This window comes from Hyla sarda, chromosome 2 (genome assembly GCF_029499605.1).
Source record: "Hyla sarda isolate aHylSar1 chromosome 2, aHylSar1.hap1, whole genome shotgun sequence".
Lineage (NCBI taxonomy): Eukaryota > Metazoa > Chordata > Amphibia > Anura > Hylidae > Hyla > Hyla sarda.
Genome location: NC_079190.1, coordinates 250477302 through 250497044, shown reverse-complemented (window position 1 = coordinate 250497044; position 19743 = coordinate 250477302). Strand labels below are relative to the sequence as shown.

Sequence of the window (19743 nt, the reverse complement as noted above, 5' to 3'; positions counted from 1 at the left end):
GGGGGTGAGCTGAACTACATACATCTTTGCTAGAAGTAGAATGTGTTGCACTCAGAGCGAGCAAATTGGTTGGGTAACAAAGCAATTAAAAACAAAGTACTCTATTTAATAGACAATGTTTCAGTTTGTCATAGGTGTAGAGACTTTCTCCCAAGTATTTCAATTTATTTTGTAACTACAATGCTAGAAAAGAGGGGGAATAAAAGAACAGAAATTTCCCACCAGGACAGATATATTGTTGCACATTATTCCATATTAAATGAAATGTATCTAAGGGCAGTACAGTATAGAGAGGAACATGCAGAGCTCAGGAATATATAGTATATTTATTTAAAAAAAGCTGTTCAAATACTGCTAGAACTCATGAAGAAAGCCTGTGAGTCCTGCTTCTCCTGCCAACTCACAGTGATTGATAACTTTACATGTATACAAAATGTGACAAGCAAAGCCATCAATCATTGCTGTAAATTTTCTTAGGCAATAGTAAAGAAGAGTCACGGTATTACCAATATACAGTCTTGCAGTACTGCAAGACTGTATATTGGTAATACCGTGATTTTTGTAGATATCCCAGTGATATCCTGCTCAGCTTTGTGTTGTTTTTTTTTTAAGGGTGGGTTATTTTATGGGTGTTTTTTCTACCTGTTTTGTATACATTAATAAAGATGAAATTTTGATTATATTTTTGGGCTAATTTTGTAGGTTTTGTTGATAAAATTATTAGCCGTGTTGGGCTTGTAGGTAATATATAATAGTAAAGAAGATGTTTATAACTTAGGACAAAAAACAGTTAAGAATTTTGAAACATTTGAACGCTGAGTTCCTATAAGTTTCACAGACTTTGAATGGTGTGGCAGCACACATGATCAACCCTGTCCTCCTGATTGTGGATCCTTAGGATCGAACCTCTAGCAATAAGACACGTACTATCTATTCTGTGGGAAGGTGATAAATGTTAATTGTGGGAAAGCCTTTTTAATGTTGAGAAATAATTCTGCTTTTATGCTTGACTAATAGAAATAAAGGAAGGAAAATATGAAAATCTGATGTCTTGATGACCGTATTCTTTTAACTTGATTGTATACTTCGAGAAAAGTGGCTTCCCTGAACAAGACAAGCATGGACTATTGGTAGGAGGAGCCAATACTGGTTCTGTTCCCCCCCCCTCTAAGCACCTATTATAACAGCTAGTATGCATGCTAGGAAAAGTAGACTCACTACACTGTTTTGTTTACATTTCTGGAAATACACCCTAAGGCCAGTTTCAAATTGACATAGCAAAGCCATATTTTGTTGCCCCTATTATAGCGGCAATACAGCTACAGATGAAGAACTGTGGTTTCCGAAAAAGAGAAGTAGAAAAATCAGCAGTAATAGGATCTTACAGAAAGCCTTCCTTACAAACTCTAATGATTCCTCTTCTTTTCTTTTAATTTCTTACATAATGAAAGTCCTTAATTCCAAATGTACCTTCAATGCTTATGTGGGCCACAAGACAAAAATCTAGATGTATTGTTACATTTTGGATTTGGACATGATTAATTCATTAGATCATGTAGTAGGATGTGGAGGTTTGCGCATATATTTCATATTAACCTTACATTATTCAACATACTATGAAATATTATTATATCTCCCAAGGGTACATTATTTGTGAAATATACCCTTTAAACCAGGGGTCTCAAACTCAAATTATCTGGGGGCCAATGGAGGTAGAGGCTGGGCCGCATGCACCCCTCACATATCATGCCCTCATCATGCGCTCCTCATATATAATGCCCCCATCATGCGCTCCTCACATATAATGCCCCCATCATGCGCTCCTCACATATAATGCCCCCATCATGCGCCCCTCACATATAATGCCCTCATCATGCGCCCCTCATATATAATGCCCCCATCATGCACTCCTCACATATAATGCCCCCATCATGCACCCCTCACATATAATGCCCTCATCATGCGCCCCTCATATATAATGCCCCCATCATGCGCTCCTCACATATAATGCCCCCATCATGCGCCCCTCACATATAATGCCCTAATCATGTGCCCCTCATATATAATGCCCCCATCATGCGATCCTCACATATAATGCCCCCATCATGCGCCCCTCACATATAATGCCCCCATCATGCGCCCCTCACATATAATGCCCCCATCATGCGCTCCTCACATATAATGCCCCCATCATGCGCCCCTCACATATAATGCCCTCATCATGCGCCCCTCATATATAATGCCCCCATCATGCACTCCTCACATATAATGCCCCCATCATGCACCCCTCGCATATAATGCCCTCATCATGCGCCCCTCATATATAATGCCCCCATCATGCGCTCCTCACATATAATGCCCCCATCATGCGCCCCTCACATATAATGCCCTAATCATGTGCCCCTCATATATAATGCCCCCATCATGCGATCCTCACATATAATGCCCCCATCATGCGCCCCTCACATATAATGCCCCCATCATGCGCCCCTCACATATAATGCCCCCATCATGGTCCCCTCACATATAATGCCCTCATCATGTGCCCCTCATATATAATGCCCCCATCATGCGCTCCTCACATATAATGCCCCCATCATGCGCCCCTCACATATAATGCCCTCATCATGCGCCCCTCAAATATAATGCCCCCATCATGCGCCCCTCACATATAATACTCCCATCATGCGCTCCTCACATATAATGCCCCCATCATGCGCTCCTCACATATAATGCCCCCACCATGCGATCCTCACATAAAATGCCCCCATCATGCGCTCCTCACATATAATGCCCCCATCATGTGCCCCTCACATATAATGCCCCCATCATGCGCCCCTCACATATAATGCCCCCATCATGCGCTCCTCACATATAATGCCCCCATCATGTGCCCCTCACATATAATGCCCCCATCATGTGCCCCTCACATATAATGCCCCCATCATGCGCCCCTCACATATAATGCCCCCATCATGTGCCCCTCACATATAATGCCCCCATCATGCGCCCCTCACATATAATGCCCCCATCATGCGCTCCTCACATATAATGCCCCCATCATGCGCTCCTCACATATAATGCCCCCATCATGTGCCCCTCACATATAATGCCCTCATTATGTGCCCCTTAATATAATAATGCCCCCATTATGCGCTCCTCACATATAATGCCCCCATCTTGCACTCCTCACATATAATGCCCCCATCATGCATGCACCCCTCACATATAATGCCCTCATCATGCGCTCCTCATATATAATGCCCCCATCATGCGATCCTCATATATAATGCCCCCATCATGCGCTCCTCACATATAATGTCCCCATCATGCGCTCCTCACATATAATGCCCCCATCATGCGCTCCTCACATATAATGCCCCCATCATGTGCCCCTCACATATAATGCCCCCATCATGCGCCCCTCACATATAATGCCCCCATCATGCGCTCCTCACATATAATGCCCCCATCATGTGCCCCTCACATATAATGCCCCCATCATGCGCCCCTCACATATAATGCCCCCATCATGCGATCCTCACATAAAATGCCCCATCATGCGCTCCTCACATATAATGCCCCAATAATGTGCCCCTCACATATAATGCCCCCATTATGCGCTCCTCACATATAATGCCCCCATCATGCGCTCCTCACATATAATGCCCCCATCATGCGCTCCTCACATATAATGCCCCCATCATGCGCTCCTCACATATAATGCCCCCATCATGCGCTCCTCACATATAATGCCCCCATCATGTGCCCCTCACATATAATGCCCTCATTATGCGCCCCTTAATATAATAATGCCCCCATTATGCGCTCCTCACATATAATGCCCCCATCTTGCGCCCCTTACATATAATGCCCCCATCATGCACCCCTCACATATAATGCCCTCATCATGCGCTCCTCATATATAATGCCCCCATCATGCGATCCTCATATATAATGCCCCCATCATGCGCCCCTCACATATAATGCCCCCATCATGCGCCCCTCACATATAATGCCCTCATCATGCGCCCCTCATATATAATGCCCCCATCATTCGCCCCTCACATATAATGCCCCCATCATGCGCCCCTCACATATAATGCCCCCATCATGCACCCCTCATATATAATGCCCCCATCATGCACCCCTCACATAATGCCTCCATCATGCACCCCTTATATATAATGCCCTCATCATGCACCCCTCAAATGTAATGCCCCCATCATGCACCCATCACATATAAAGCCCCCATCATGCGCCCCTCATATATAATGCCCCCTGTGCTGTGCCCCTCACATATAATGCCTCCTGTGCCGTGCCCCTCAGGGGGCATTACATATGTGAGACACAGAACAGGGGGCATTATATGGGGGGGGGGGCACAGCACGGGGGCCTCACCTGTCATGTGCTCTTCACATATAATGCCCCCTGGGCTTTGCCCCTCACATTAAATATTCCCTTTACTCTGTCCCCTGGGCCCTGAGCATACTCGTCTTACTTACTTACTAAACAGCTTGTGAGCCGCGGGAACGGGATCTTCAGGCGCAGGCGCGATTATGTGAAGTCATCACGCCAGGCTGCCATGGATTGCGTCCCCGCAGCTCACAAGCTGTGTATTCACAGCATGTAAGGAAGGTTAGTGAATGGAGGAGCGGGAGCTTACAGCTTCCTCTCCACTATGCTAGAGTATGGGGGCCCTCCACCTGCTACGCGACTGTGCAGCGGGCCGGCATATTTCGTTCCGTGGGCCGCAAATGGCCTGTGGGCCGCGAGTTTGAGACCCCTGCTTTAAACTCATCTGTGCTAACGTGAAAAAAGGAATGAGTCAAAATTTCTATTCATCTGTGGGCACTACATAACTTTGCTGGCTTGTAGATTGAATTCCCTGTTGAATGTTAACTTTACACCAAACTGCAACAAGTTTTCACCTGTTCTATGCCAGTGTGAATATACCCTTAGGCATTGAAGTCTGCGCTTTTAAGTCCCACAAAAAATAGTATACGTTCTTAAAGGTGCCAAACATAGTGACTTTTAGACTATGTTTTATTTTTGACAAAAGCTTGTGCGTTAATCACAAATAACAGAGAATGCAAACCCATTTATCTACAGTAAATCCAGTTATATTTATATATATTGAGGTCCTCCCACTAAGAAATATAAGCCAGCACCAAAAGGTCAATCAAATGACTCCATAAAAATAAGACATTTAAGATGTTTACTTGTATTATTATCTGATGGTCCAATTCTTTCTGGTTAGAAGGACTCTCCAATTCATCCAGTATCTCTACTTCCTTGGAATCTGCATTCCAGGATCCCAGCAGTGCACACGATTCATCTTCTCTTCTCTGTTGGTAGAAAAGAAAAAAAAAAGAACAATTCTTTTATAGTGGCTAGTCTAATGCTAGTCTACAGTACAAATAAGAGGCTGACTGGTAGGTACCTAGGTAGAAAAACAATTGCAACCATAACCAAAATGGCTTAGAGAGGTTTTCATGATACATTGACAGATAGTATCAAGCCATTAAAGAGTACGGAGAGCAAGCAAATACAAGTGGTCCCTCAACATACGATGGTAATCCTTTCCAAATGAACCATCGTTTGTTGAAACCATCGTATGTTGAGGGATCCGTGCAATGTAAAGTATAGGAAGTTATACTCACCTGTCCCCACCGCTCCGGACCCATCACAGCTGCCGTGGATGTCGCCCTCCATCGCTGTCGCCGCGTCCCCGTGGTGTCCCCGATGCTCTGGACGTCTCTGCTTCCCCGGGATCCTCGCTCTCCGCTCTCCGTCATCACGTCACTACGCACGCCTCTCCTATTGGATGACGGGACGGCGTGCGTGGGGACGTGATGACGACGATGGAGAGGGGGATCATGAAGAGGACGCTCCGGAGCCCTGAGGACAGGTAGGAGACCATCACCGGAGCACCGTAAACGGCTATCCCGCGTCAGCTGAAGCAGTCAGCGCTGCCGGATAGCCGTTTATGCGATGGCCCCGACATGCAATAGCATCGTATGTTGATGCTGCCTTCAACATGCGATAGCCTCTGAGAGGCCATCGCATGTTGAAATTATCGTACGTCGGGGCCATCGTAGGTCAGGGGGTCACTGTAGTTTACTCTTTGTTCACAGTTGCATCCCCGCTTCCATTTTTTTTGCTATGAGCAACTGGTCATGTTTTCCTTTGCACAGGTTTTGATAAATCTCTCTAAAGTGTGTTTAAAGGGAAACTTAAAGCAGACTCAATCACACTAATCTGAAAATACAGGTATAAAGTGTGGGTGGTCCCCTTTAACCCCTTAAGGACACAGCCTTCCTCATCGCCTTCTAAGGGGCATAACTTTTTTAGTTTTCCATCTTTAGACCCATATGAGGGATTTTTTTTTGCGCAAACAATTATACTTTGTAATTACATTTTTCATTTTACCATAAAATGTACGGCGTATGCAAAAAAATATTGTGTGTGTGCGTAAAAAGAAATACGCAAATTAGCAAATTTTTGGGGGTGGTTTCATTTTTACATTGTACATTTTATGGTAAATGGTAAAACTGACACTTTGGGCAGAGTGTCTGTGACATTTCTGCACCAGTGTGCGGGTTTCACAGCCTGACCAATTTACTATTGAATTCACCGAAAATCCTGTGGATAAATGGCTGGAAATATCGACCTAGAAAAAGCTGGTCAGAAAATGTTCCCGACTTTTCCCAATAGTAAATAGAGAGGAATCCTGCAAGTCTGAAACAACATTTCCCATGAGACTCTTAGTAAATGAGGCCCTTTATCTTTATTCTGTGGGTCAATACGATTAAAACCATACCCATGTTTATAGGATTTTCTATTACTGTACTGTCCCCATGAGGGACTATTTATTGCAATTTTTGGAATGCAAATAGGCATAGCACTGATTGGTGTTTTCAGCGATCGACCTCCCTGGTCTGCTAGAAGGCATGCAGCAGCCGGCCGGAGCAGGTGAGTTTAACTTCGCTGGCCTTCTTAACACTTTGGACCACCGCCATTTAACCACGGGTGGTCCAAGGTGTTTGTGCAAACCTCTGCTATACATCAGATGCTGTGATTAGTATTGATTAGGGATCGACCGATTATCGGTTTGGCCGATATTCACAATTTTAGACATTATAGGTATTGGCAATTGCCTTGCTGATATGCCGATAATGCCCCGCCCAGCTGCACATCCCCACCCCGCCTACCCGGCCAGAGACCGCCCCATTGCCTCCCCCATCCCCGGTTTTATAATTACCTGTTCCCGGGGCCCGGGGTCCGCGCTACTTCTGTCTCCTGCGAAACATCCTGCGCTATTGCTGTGCGTTGCGCAGCGCAATGACGAGTGACGTCCTCAATGCGACGTCACCATCAGTGCGCACAGTGACAGCTCAGGACTCGCCAGAGCCAGAAGTAGAGCGGACTCTGGGCCCCGGGAACAGGTAATTATAAAACCGGGGATGGGGGAGGCAATGGGGCAGTGGTGTGGTGGTTGGACTAGGGAGGACCCCAGGACAGGCAAAGGGAGAGAAGCGGACGGTGGCGGTGGTCTCTGGCCCCGCAAAAGCCGCTGCAGTTCATTGATTTAAAGCGCCCGCTTTAAATCATTGATCTGCAGCTGCTTCTGTGGGGTCGTGGGTGGGGGGAAATAGCCGATAACTTACACCAGAATATCGGTATAAATTATCGGCTATCGGCCTGAAAGGTCACAGATTATCCGTATCGGCCATAAAAAATCTATATCAGTCGATCCCTAGTATTGATCACAGCATTTGAAGGGTTAACAGCAGACATCAGCGGGAAAACAGCAGCTGCTTTGTTCCAATCACTGTGTCAAGTGACGCAGTGATTGTGGAACCACAAAATGTACATGTACGTCGCTGTGCGTTAAGTGTCAGGGCACAACAAAGTACATATACGTTGCGTTTCCTCTAGGAGTTAAAACGGTTCCGATATGTTTAGGGATTCTTCTTCTTCCTCTTTGCTGGTATGCTAATGTTTAGTTCTGCGCAATAGAGGTGGGCTCCTGCCCTTCAGCAAGCTGTTTCCCATCCCCTGGGTCCCACTCTCTCCTCACCGCACTCGATTGACGTGAGAGTGAAGATCTCATGCATATTCATGGGGGAAGACTGGGACCTCAGGGGACAGGAAACAGCTTGCTGAAGGAACAGGTAGAATGAAATAGCATAAAATTGTTCAGTGAGTTATCAATCTATATGCAGCCTGAACTTGAAAACCCTGTAACACTAGGACATGCTCACACTAGAGCTTAACAACCTTTGTTTTCATTTCTATTTTTGTCTTAAAGAAAGACAACTGAGACAAGACCTTTTCCATTTGTAATGATTTCCTGCTTTCTTCTTCAGTGATCCTCTGTTCAGTAGAAACCACAAAGAAAACACACGTTGGTATGAATTAGACCTAAATGACTTATATTTTATTTCCAATCTGTGTACAGTGTGTGTGTGTGGGGGGGGAGGTTACTCCAGAGAGTCCAGAGAAGACACAAACCTCCCAACTAGCAGTTAATTAAACTCTGACTTATTTAAATGACAGTCATTTAAAACTACTTACAGTCCAATCTCCCTTATGAATATCACAATCTGAGTTAATACTCCCAGCAGGCATCCTGCATGTCTTAGGCCATAACTCCCTTCAAAAGCAATAGGAATGTGTGCATGACTCCATGCCACAGGCCTGCTCCCTTCATTATTATGAAAACCCTTCAGTAAATCTAGTTATGCACCAAAGAACAAGACAACCAACATGAATAAGATACACAGGCAGTTATGGAGCTTGTTATCTACTAGAAAAACTGAAACACTAGATGTAAGAATGCATAGTGAACACACAAAGAGTACACATTTTAACCATATTTCCTATACCTGTAAACAACTGTACATACCAGGTGCTCTTGTGTCCCATTGTTGAAGAGGAAATTAAGTCAAACTTGTGATATGACATAAACAAATCAGCCAAAACATTAAAACTAATATTGTGTAGGTCAGGCTGCCACCTATGTGCCACTAAAACAGCTCTGACCTGTCGAGGTATGAACTTCCCAAAATATCTAAAGGCATCATGTGGTATCTGTAAGATGTTAGCAGCAGATCCTATAAGTCCAGTAAGCTGTGAGGTAGGACCTCCATGGATCACATTTGATTTTCCAGCATACCCCACAGATGCTCATCGAATTGAGATTAGAGGACTTTGGGGGGTCAAGGCAACACCTTGAACTCTTTGGCTTGTTCCTCAAACCATTCCTGAACAATTTTATTCTACGTGGCAGGGGCCTTAACATGATAAAAGAGATCACTTTCTTTAGGGAATTCTGTTGCCAAAAAGCAGTGTATATGGTCTGCAACAATGTTTAGGTAGGTAGAAAATGTCCTAATAACACCTACATGAACGCCAAGGCCAAAGGTTTTTCCAGCATAATATAGTCCAGAGCATCATACTGCTTCTTTTGGCGTGCCATCTTCCAATAATGCATCCTGGTGATATGTTTTTTACCAGGTAAGCCACACACAGCTGTCCACATGATTCATTTGCCCAGACCATTTTCTTCCATTGCTCCATGGTCTAGTTCTTACCACTGTAAACACACTGACAATGGACAGGGGTCAACATGGGCACTCTGACCGGTCAGCCATTACACTGCCCCATACATAGTAAGATATGATGCACTGTGTGTTCTGACACATTTCACCAGCATTATTTTGAGTGATTTGTGTGACTACAACTCTTCAGCATGATCTTAATGTTAATCATGGGAGGACGAACAGCGAGAGAATCATGTTCCTATGAGACTGGAATGGCCCCATAGACTTAGATTATGAGTCCATCCAGGTCACGTGACAAAGAGCCATGAGAGACCATGCTGTTTGCTATTGTCTCAGCTCATTCTAGTGATTGATTGGGTTCTAAACACTCAGACCCTGACCGATCAAAACTTTGATATGTGAGACAAGGAAGAGATTGTTGTAGCCAATGTGACATAAAGCACCACTTGGCTGCTAAAATTATCACATGTACTGTTTGTGACATCAGCTTCTCAGGGGCTGAATATAATGAAACAGGCTGAATAATGTTATGGAAGATCGGTGTGGATACATGTGAGAAGATTACATAAGGTTTATTACCAAAAACCATCACTGCCTTTAAAAAATACTGTACAATGAGGTATTTCCTGTAAAATTGCCAATGTGAGAAGTAATCGGTGACAGAAATCTGAATGATCTGTCTCCATTGGAAATACACCATTGGTACAACTCATGAAATTAACTTATAGTAAATGGAAAAATGCAACACTGGACATTATATGTAGGTATCATGTTATAAGGTCTCCCAATAGTGTCTCATTTTGAAATCTCCAAGTTAAAGTTAAAATAAAAACACAAGTTCAATCGTTATTAGAGGGAGCCTGTGATTACTTTCATGACTGCCTGATCCAGATTGCTTCTGGGTGGTCTCCAATGGTTTCTCCATGCCCCATTGGCCTTAATCGATAGATCTCTCCCTATATGCTAACAGAAAGAGATCTATCAATTAACACTTGTTCTTTATCATATATTCTTTCTAATGTAAATGCATTTGTAGACATATCTGTGAGGATATAACGTACTTTATATTTTACATTCTCAATGTTTAAACCCATTATCGCTGTTTTAATATCATATGGAATACAAACCCTATAGTCTACTTCTATTTTCTTATAGACCTCTCTCCAAAATGTTTGAATTTTTGAACAATCCCATAACATATGTGTCAGACCTGCTTCTTCACCATTACATTTAGGACAGTTCGAATGCGGCCTAACCCCCATCTTTTTAACCTGATCGGAGTGTAATGTAGACGGTGGATAATTTTAAATTGAGAAAACCTATGATTATAATTTATTGAAGATTTTTTTAAATTTTGATAAACCATATCCCATTCCATCTCTCTTAATTCTCCTATATCTCTATTCCACTGTGTCTTACTCTTAAACCCCAACATTTTCTGTCTTTCACTTATAATTAATTTATATATTTTACCCAAAATATTTTTACCCCCTTGGTGCCCTAACAAAACTTCTATAACCTTGTGTTTTTCTATTTTAACCTCTCATTACGCTTTTCTTTCCTAAATGCCTTCCACAATTGAATATATCAAAAAAAATGTCTCCCAGTATCAAAAAAAAATTCCTGTGCTAATCTTTCCCAACTCACCATCATATCTCCATCAATTACTTGGTGTAAAAATGTCAACCCTTTCTGTTCTCAGTTAATATAACCCGTAATCTTTTTGATTTTGGTTAAAAAATCATTACCCCATAATGGGGTGAAGTGAAATCCCCACCTAAACCCTATAATCCCCCTTAACTTGTCCCAAATGTGATTTAAAGTTTGCAATGTTATGTTTATCTTAAGTTTTTCATTTTTTAATCTACCACTTTCACAGATCTCAAAAATGTGCTCACCTCCTTTCCCTTTATCACTAATTAATTCTAACAACATCCCTTGTTCTTGTACAATATATATCAATTGTGCCGCTATATAATAATAATGCAAATTTGGTAACCCCAATCCACCCCTTTCCATCGGTGGGTTACTATAACAACTCTTTATTCTAACGTGTTTCCGTCCCCGTAAGAGAACTTTTTTTTTTTTCTCGAACCCCCCAAAAAAATTTCTTTAATCAAAATTGGTGACACCCGTAAATAATTTAATGACAATAGCAAAATTACTGATTTGATAAGCACTAGTCTATCAGTCATATCTAATCCCATACCCCCCAAAACCTTACATTTGTTCCCAATCTTTTCCCACAGGGGGTAAGATTCAGTTTCTCAAATTCTTCCACCTTCCTGTAGATGACTATACTAAGGTATTCAAAATTTTCTTACGTTGTTCCTCTATCTCTTCATCTAAGGGCAATAAGCATGATTTTCCCCCAATTCATTTTAAAACCTGACAGCTCTCCATATTCTTCAACCATTTGGACTATCAATGGTACTTTTTCTTTTGGATTGACAATGAAAAGGAGAATGTCATCCGCATATAACATTATTTTATCTCTTTCCCCATTAATTCCAAATCCACAAAATGTGTTTGTTTCTTTTATCACTTTTGCTAGGGGTTCTACAAAAAAGGCAAATAGCATAGGGGACAGAGGGCAACCCTGTCTTGTACGTCTTTCGAGTTGAAATTTCCCTGTTAATTCTCCATTATTATTGATTCTTGCACTAGGAGCATTATAAATAGTTTTTACCCCCTGAAGAAATCTCCCCCTTAAATTAAATTCCTCTAGACCCTGAAATAGGAAGCCCCACTCCACTCTGTTGTACGCTTTATTGGCATTCAGTGACAAAATGGAGTAGGGACCCCGGGACCCCCCCCTCTATTTGTATATTTAAAAAGGTCCTATAAACATTACTAAATAAATTCCTACCACTTACAAACCCCTTTTGCTCCATTTCAATGACCTTCCCCATTACCCTTGATAGTCTTAAGGCCCGGATCTTTGAGAAAATTTTATAATCTGTTTTAAACAAGGATATCGGGCGATAAGCCTCAATTTCTGTATTATCTTTACCATTTTTTGGGGATTAAAACAATTTCAACATCCGTCATCGCTGGGGACAACTCCCTCTGTACCAGTGATATATTTTTTAAAAAATTATTTTTTGTTAGATCTGACGGGTACGCTTTAAGGCTCACTGGACCCCTTGTTAAGTGCCTTGAAGGGTGTAGTTTCCAAGATAGTATGCCATGTGGGTTTTTTTTTTTTGCTGTTCTGGCACCATAGAGGCTTCCTAAATGTGACATGCCCCCAAAAAACCATTTCAGAAAAACTCATTCTCCAAATTGGGTTACAAATTTTAGGAAGATTTCTCTCCTTTTACCCCTTGTAAAAATTCAAAAATTGTGTCTACAAGAACATGCGAGTGTAAAAAATGAAGATTTTGAATTTTCTCCTTCACTTTGCTGCTATTCCTGTGAAACACCTAAAGGGTTAACACACTTACTGAATGTCATTTTGAATTTGAGGGGTCCAGTTTTTATAATGGGGTCATTCAAATCCACTTCAAAACTGAACTGGTCCCTGAAATATTCCGATTTTGAAAATTTTGAGAAAAAATTGGAAAATTGCTGCTGAACTTTGAAGCCCTCTGATGTCTTCTTCCAAAAGTAGACATATTGTATATGTGAATCAATATGTAATTTATTTGGAATGTCTATTTTCCTTACAAGCAGAGAGCTTCAAAGTAAAAAGAAAAAAAAAAATGCTACATTTTCATAAAATTTTGGAATTTTTCACCAAGAAATGATGCAAGTGTCGACGAAAATTTACCACTAACATAAAGTAGAATATGTCACGAAAAAACAATCTCGGAATCAAAATGAAAAGTAAAAGCATCCCAGAGTTATTAAAGCTTAAAGGGGTTATCCAGGAAAATCCTTTTTTTATATATCAACTGGCTCCAGAAAGTTAAACAAATTTGTAAAGTACTTCTATTAAAAAATCTTAATCCTTTCAGTACTTATGAGCTTCTGAAGTTAAGGTTGTTCTTTTCTGTCTAAGTGCTCTCTGATGACACGTGTCTCGGGAACCGCCCAGTTTAGAAGAGGTTTGCTATGAGGATTTGCTTCTAAACTGGGCGGTTCCCGAGACACGTGTCATCAGAGATCACTTAGACAGAAAAGAACAACCTTAACTTCAGAAGCTCATAAGTACTGAAAGGATTAAGATTTTTTAATAGAAGTAATTTACAAATCTGTTTAACTTTCTGGAGCCAGTTGATATATATAAAAAAAAGTTTTTTCCTGGATAACCCCTTTAAAGTGGCAGAGGTCAGATGTGCAAAAAACGCTCTGGTCCTTAAGGTGAAAATAGGCTTGGTCCTTAAGGGGTTAAAGGGGTTCTCCATGGATTGGAAATACACAGATGCTTAAAAAAAAACAGTGCCATACGGCTAAGTTTCCACTTGTTTTTATTTTTGGGGCAGTTTTTGGATATCTGCCACTGCGGTTTTTAAGCCAAAGCCAGAAGTGCATTCAAAAGGAATAAGACATAGAAAGGAAGGACTTACACTTCTACTCCCTTAGGCTAGAATTCCACTGAGGTTTTTTCCCACCAACAAAAACGCCAGGAAAAACTGCCAGGAAAACTGCCATGGATTTTCCTTGCATTTTGGCAGTTTTTCTGGCGTTTTTCCTGGTGTGTGGAAATAGCCAGTTTTGTCCCCTGTGGCAATTTTCTCACTGTCTGCTGAGCGCCTGGTCCACAGAGTGTAAGGAGATGAGGAGTGATGTACAGTATCACTACTCACCTCCCCGACCGTTTAGTATACAGGGGTGCATAGTGTAACCGTGTATACTATACAGGAGCCGGGAATCTTGTCACTCAACTGACAGGACTCCCTGCTCCTATAGCCCCTTTGGGCTAGGGATCAACCGATATTGATTTTTTAGGGTCGATACCGATAACCTGTGAACTTTCAGGCTGTGCTACTTATGGCTCCGGCGGCATCCTGAGCTGTCACTGTGCGCACTGACGGTGACGTCACGTTGAGGACGTCACTCGTCATTGCGCAGCGCACAGCAACAGTGCAGGATGCCGCAGGAGCCAGAAGTAGCGCCGACCCCAGAAACAGGTAATTATAACACCGGGGATGGGGGAGGCAATGGGGCAGCAGCGTTGGTTGGACTCAGGACCGGCAGGACAGGCAGAGGGAGAGAAGCGGGTGGCGGCGGGTTAGGGGGGAAGCGGATGGCGGCGGCAGGTTAGGGGGAGAAGCGGCGGTGGTTGGACTCAGGACCCCAGGACAGGCAGGGGGAGAGAAGCGGGCGGCGGCAGTCTCTGGCCCCGCAAAAGCCGCTGCAGTTCATTGATTTAAAGCGCCCGCATTATCAGCAAGGTAATTGCCGATACCGATAACTTCCAAAATGGTGAATATTGGCCGATAATCAGTCGATCCCTACTTTGGGCGGTATACAGTATATACAGTTATCTATAGATAGCTGTATATAGTGTATACAGAACACGAAGTCCACCTTCCTCGCTCCCTGTCCCTGTTGGGTCTGTGTAGATCCACCCCCTAGTGATGACGTCATTAGGGGGCGGAGATTCAGACGGGAGCCAGGCTAGTAAGTCTGAAGCTCTGTTCACATTGTCCGTTTTGTATAATGTGAACAGACCCTTCTGGCAGTGTCTACCCAGACAGGGAGACTCCAGCTGTTGCTAAACTACCACTCCCAGCATGCCCAGACAGCCAAAGGCTCCCCAGCGGAGAGTGCCAAAAATGTATTAACCAATTTTTTGTGTTTTTTTTTTCCCTTCTCGTTTCAGATCCGTGTATGCAGAGGATTACGATGGATTACGGCGGATTAACTTTTTTTTTTCTTTTAATAAAATGGTTAACGAGGGCTTTTTAATAAAAAAAAATTTCCAATGTGTTGTGTTTTTTTTAATGAATTTTCAGGCTTAGTAATGGAAGCCGGTCTTTTTGACGGAATCCATTACTAAGCCAGGGCTTAGTGTTATCCCCAAAAACAGCTAGCGCTAACCCCCAATTATTACCCCGGTACCCACCGCCACATGGGTGCCGGGAAGAGGCGGTACCAACAGGCCCGGAGCATCAAAAATGGTGCTCCTGGGCCTAGGTGGTAACAGGCTGGTGTTATTTAGTCTGGGGAGGGCCAGTAACAATGGTCCTCATCCACCCTGGTAACGTCAGGATGTTGCTGTTTGGTTGGTATTTTGCTGAGAATGAAAATACGGGGAACCCTATGTGTTTTTTTTATTATTATTATTTATTTATTAAAAAAAAAATAATGCATAGACTACCCCGTATTTTCATTCTCAGCACAATACCAACCAAACACCAACAGCCTGACGTTACCAGGGTGGGCGAGGACCATTGTTACTGGCCCTCCCCAGCCTAAATAGCGTCAGCCTGTTACCGCCTAGGCCCAAGAGCACAATTTTTTGACGCACCGGGCCTGTTGGTACCGGCTCTTCCCGGCACCCCTGTGGCGGTGGGTACCGGGGTAATAATTGGGGGTTAGCGCTAGCTGTTTTTGGGGCTAACGCTAAGCCCTGGCTCAGTAATGGATTCCATCAATAAGACCGGCTTCCACTACTAAGGCTGAAAATTCAATAAAAAAAAAACACAACACATTGGAAAATGTATTATATTTTAAAAAACACTCCCTCACAGCCCTCGATAACCATTTAATTACAAGAAAAAAAAACAGTTCATCCGCCATAATCCATCGAATCCGCCATAATCCTCTGCATACACGGATCTGAAATGAGAAGAAAAAAAAAATATATATATATATATTGGTTAGGACATTTTTGGCGCTCTCCACTGGGGAAAGCGCCCATAATGCAATGTCTTCCCAAACAGGAAGCCTCCAATTGGTGCAAAACTACAACTCCCAGCAAGCCCAGACAGCCTTTGGCTGTCTGGGCATGCTGGGAGTTGTAGTTTAGCAACAGCTGGAGTCTCACTGTCCTAGAGGACATTGCCAGAAGGATCTGTTCGGATTATACAAAACGGACAATGTGAACATAGACTTAAATTAACCAGCCTGGCTCCTGTCTAAAGCCCCGCCTCCTAATGATGTCATCACTAGGGGCAGAGCTACACAGACCCAGCTGGGACTGGTGGGAGGAAGGGGATTTCTTCATCTTCTGTATACACTATCTATAGATAGATGTATATACTGTATACCACCCAAAGGGTTAACCTACAGTGTCCAGCAGTGTAAGTTAACTCTTTGCTTGCCAGGCTTGTGCATAGCGCACAGCTCAGCAAGGGGTTAAGGGAGCCAGCAATGTGTATACTGTATATACATTGCAGGTTCACTGTAAGTTCTTGCTGGGTAGTAGATATAGGGGGAGATTTATCAAACGATTTAGTCTGTTTTTTCCTGTCTAAATTTGTCGCACAGAAAGTCGCAGTCTAAATATGTGCGACTTTTCTGTGACTTTTGCTGTAGAGGATTTTTAGAACATGATGCATGCAAGTCTATTTTAGACGGAAATGCATTGGAAAATGCATTGGTGCTGAATTTATCAAGTGCGACTTTTGTGCGACAAGTCGCATCTGCCCAAAATACGCTGAAATGTCAGACCATGTTGGAGCAGGTCTAAATGCAGTTTAAGCTGTAGACCCTGAAGTCTGAGCACAGAATTTATCAAGGGCTGTGAGACCTTTGATAAATTAGGAGCACAATAGACAGGAGACTACCACATACGCTGGTCTATAAGCATACCCAGAATAGACTAGATTAGTAAATGTCCCCCATAGGACGTATATCTACTGCTCAGCATCAGCTGTTCTCCCGGCTCTGTAGCTGTGAGTATAGCTGATCCCGACATTCACATCAGGAGGATCACAGCGGGTGTCAGGAGGAGTGACATCCGCTGTGATCTGTTTCTTACTGCAGGTACTACTGCTCCCAACATGGAGCACACTCTGCTCCATGCTGGGAGCTGTAGTACCTGTAGTAAGAAACAGATCACAGCAGATGTGACTCCTCCTGACACCCGCTGTGATCCTCCTGTATAATGTATAGATGTGGCCAGCCATACTTCTATGGTCCCCTGCACTGCCGTATATATACACCTATTCATATTTCCCACAGAGAGTTGTGATTGGCTGGAACCATCTGGCCAATCATAGCTCTGCGGGAAATATGAAAAGGTGTATATATACGGCAGTGCAGGGACCATAGAAGAGCGGCCGGCCGCAACTATACATTATACAGGAGGATTGCAAAGGAGCGATCTGTCAATTAATATAGGTACTATTACTCCCATCATGGAACAGTGTGTTATATGCTGTGAGTAGTAGTACTACTTTAAAAAAAAAAAAAAAAAATTAAAAACACACACACTACATTTTTATTATTGTCGGCTACATTTTTAGGTGCTGCACGCCCACATAAATTGATCCCTGTTTAAAAATTTATAAAAAATGTAGTTCTAATAAAGATAAATTTTATTAAATACAATTTTTTCCATCATTACTCTATTTTTTATTATCATTTTTAAATGATACCCTACGACATTTTATTAAAAGGTATCTCCATCACTTTTTTGGTTCACTAAAGTTCAAAAAAGAATAAAAAACGCAGTCGAAAACTTAAAACCAACATGGCGTTTTTCTTAACGTTTTTGTTCTCCCATAGACTTCTATGGGAGAAAAATGCCAAGATTTCTGTGCAAAAAAACGCCAAACTAGGTTTTGTTTTGAAAAACCAGCCTCTGAGCCCAAAATTGCTGAAAAACGCCAAAGGGATTAAAAAACCGCCAAACTGAAAAACACCAGGTGGATCTGGCATTTTGCAGTTTACTATTGACTTGCAGCTAACATCTGGACGCTGCATTTTTTATGCCATTTTTGCAAAAAAAAATCCTCAGTGGAATTCCAGTCTAATGGATCCACTTCTGACTTTGGCTCAAAAACTGCAGAGTCAGTTTTCTAAAAACTGCCAGAAAAAAACCCAAGTGGAAACCTAGCCTTACTGTTCTCAGGATAAGTGTGGTATTATAGCTCAGCATGTACTACATTTCTGTACAACAACAAAAATTGTATGCTTTGATATACATATAAATGTTCACACAACGCTATGCAGTTCTCCTCAAGAAGAAATCTTACCCCTTTGACCTACATCTACAACTCTTTACTAGCCAAGCCAAAACACCCTGCTCTTTACTGACGAGGGGCAACACCCTGAAACAGCTGTCTACAGATGGATCCTATGGCTTGGCATACATTCAATTAGGCTATGTTTACTTGGTTGAATGTCCGTGCTACATTACGCCAACAAATTCTGCACGGACATTTCAATACAGTAGATTCCCATTTATCATTGCTTCCTTTGGTACTCAATTTCAGAAGTCTTTTTTTTTTTCTTTAGTTTTGCTTATTGCTACATATTTATTATACTATCACAGGGGGATGATAAATTTGGAGCACATAAGCAAAACAATAGCTGGGACTTTTGTGAGACTATTTTTGCGACTTTTTAAATTTGCTCAGGTATGGGAGTTTTGTACTCCAGGTCAGACCTTGAGCAGACTTCCAACTTTTTGTATGGGGTTTGCCACTATGCTTACCCACAAAAGTCGCACAAAAATATGTTTAGGTGCACGTGCAACTTTTTGTGCGCCCGGAGTAAGCAAAAAATATATATGTTCCACACAAAACTGTGCTATAATATATATATACATATATATATATATATATATATATATATATATATATATTTTTTTTTTTTTTTTTATTTATTTTTTTTTTTTGTTATAAATGTTGAGGCATATATTTAGATCATTCACTGAATTGTGCAAGATAGGTTCTGGTTTGTTATCCAGTTCGTGTTCTGTAATTATATAAGTTTTACGACTATTATTCTCGATGCCCTCTCCTCTATGAGTTTGAATTGATATGCTCTTCTCCGGATAATATGTTCGATATGAATCTAGCGTTAGATGGAGAATATTGTGCTGATTTATGCATCTAAATGTTATTCTTTATCTCTGCTATCTCATATATTTCAATAAAAAGAGATTTGCGGCAAAAAAAATAATATGTTCTAAATACCTTGATAAATGTCCCCCAATGGGATTCTGCTGCACTGGGCACAAAGTGGTATTCCAAAGGCAGATGTTTCTGCCGCAGAAATCCCGATTTCAGCATCCACAGAATAAATAGACGTGTGATTTTTCTCCGGATTTCGG

At 42.2% G+C, this 19743-nt stretch overlaps 1 protein-coding gene across 9 annotated transcripts in view; it reads right to left on the bottom strand.

Annotated features, from left to right (window-relative positions):
• Positions 1 to 19743, bottom strand: part of SPOCD1 (SPOC domain containing 1) — a 249628-nt gene that overhangs the window by 164176 nt on the left and 65709 nt on the right. For all 9 annotated transcript variants that reach the window (XM_056556955.1, XM_056556956.1, XM_056556954.1 and 6 more), the window contains one exon: positions 5223 to 5348. In XM_056556955.1, coding sequence (XP_056412930.1) covers positions 5223 to 5348 — 126 coding nt within the window. The remainder of the gene's footprint in view (positions 1 to 5222; positions 5349 to 19743) is intronic.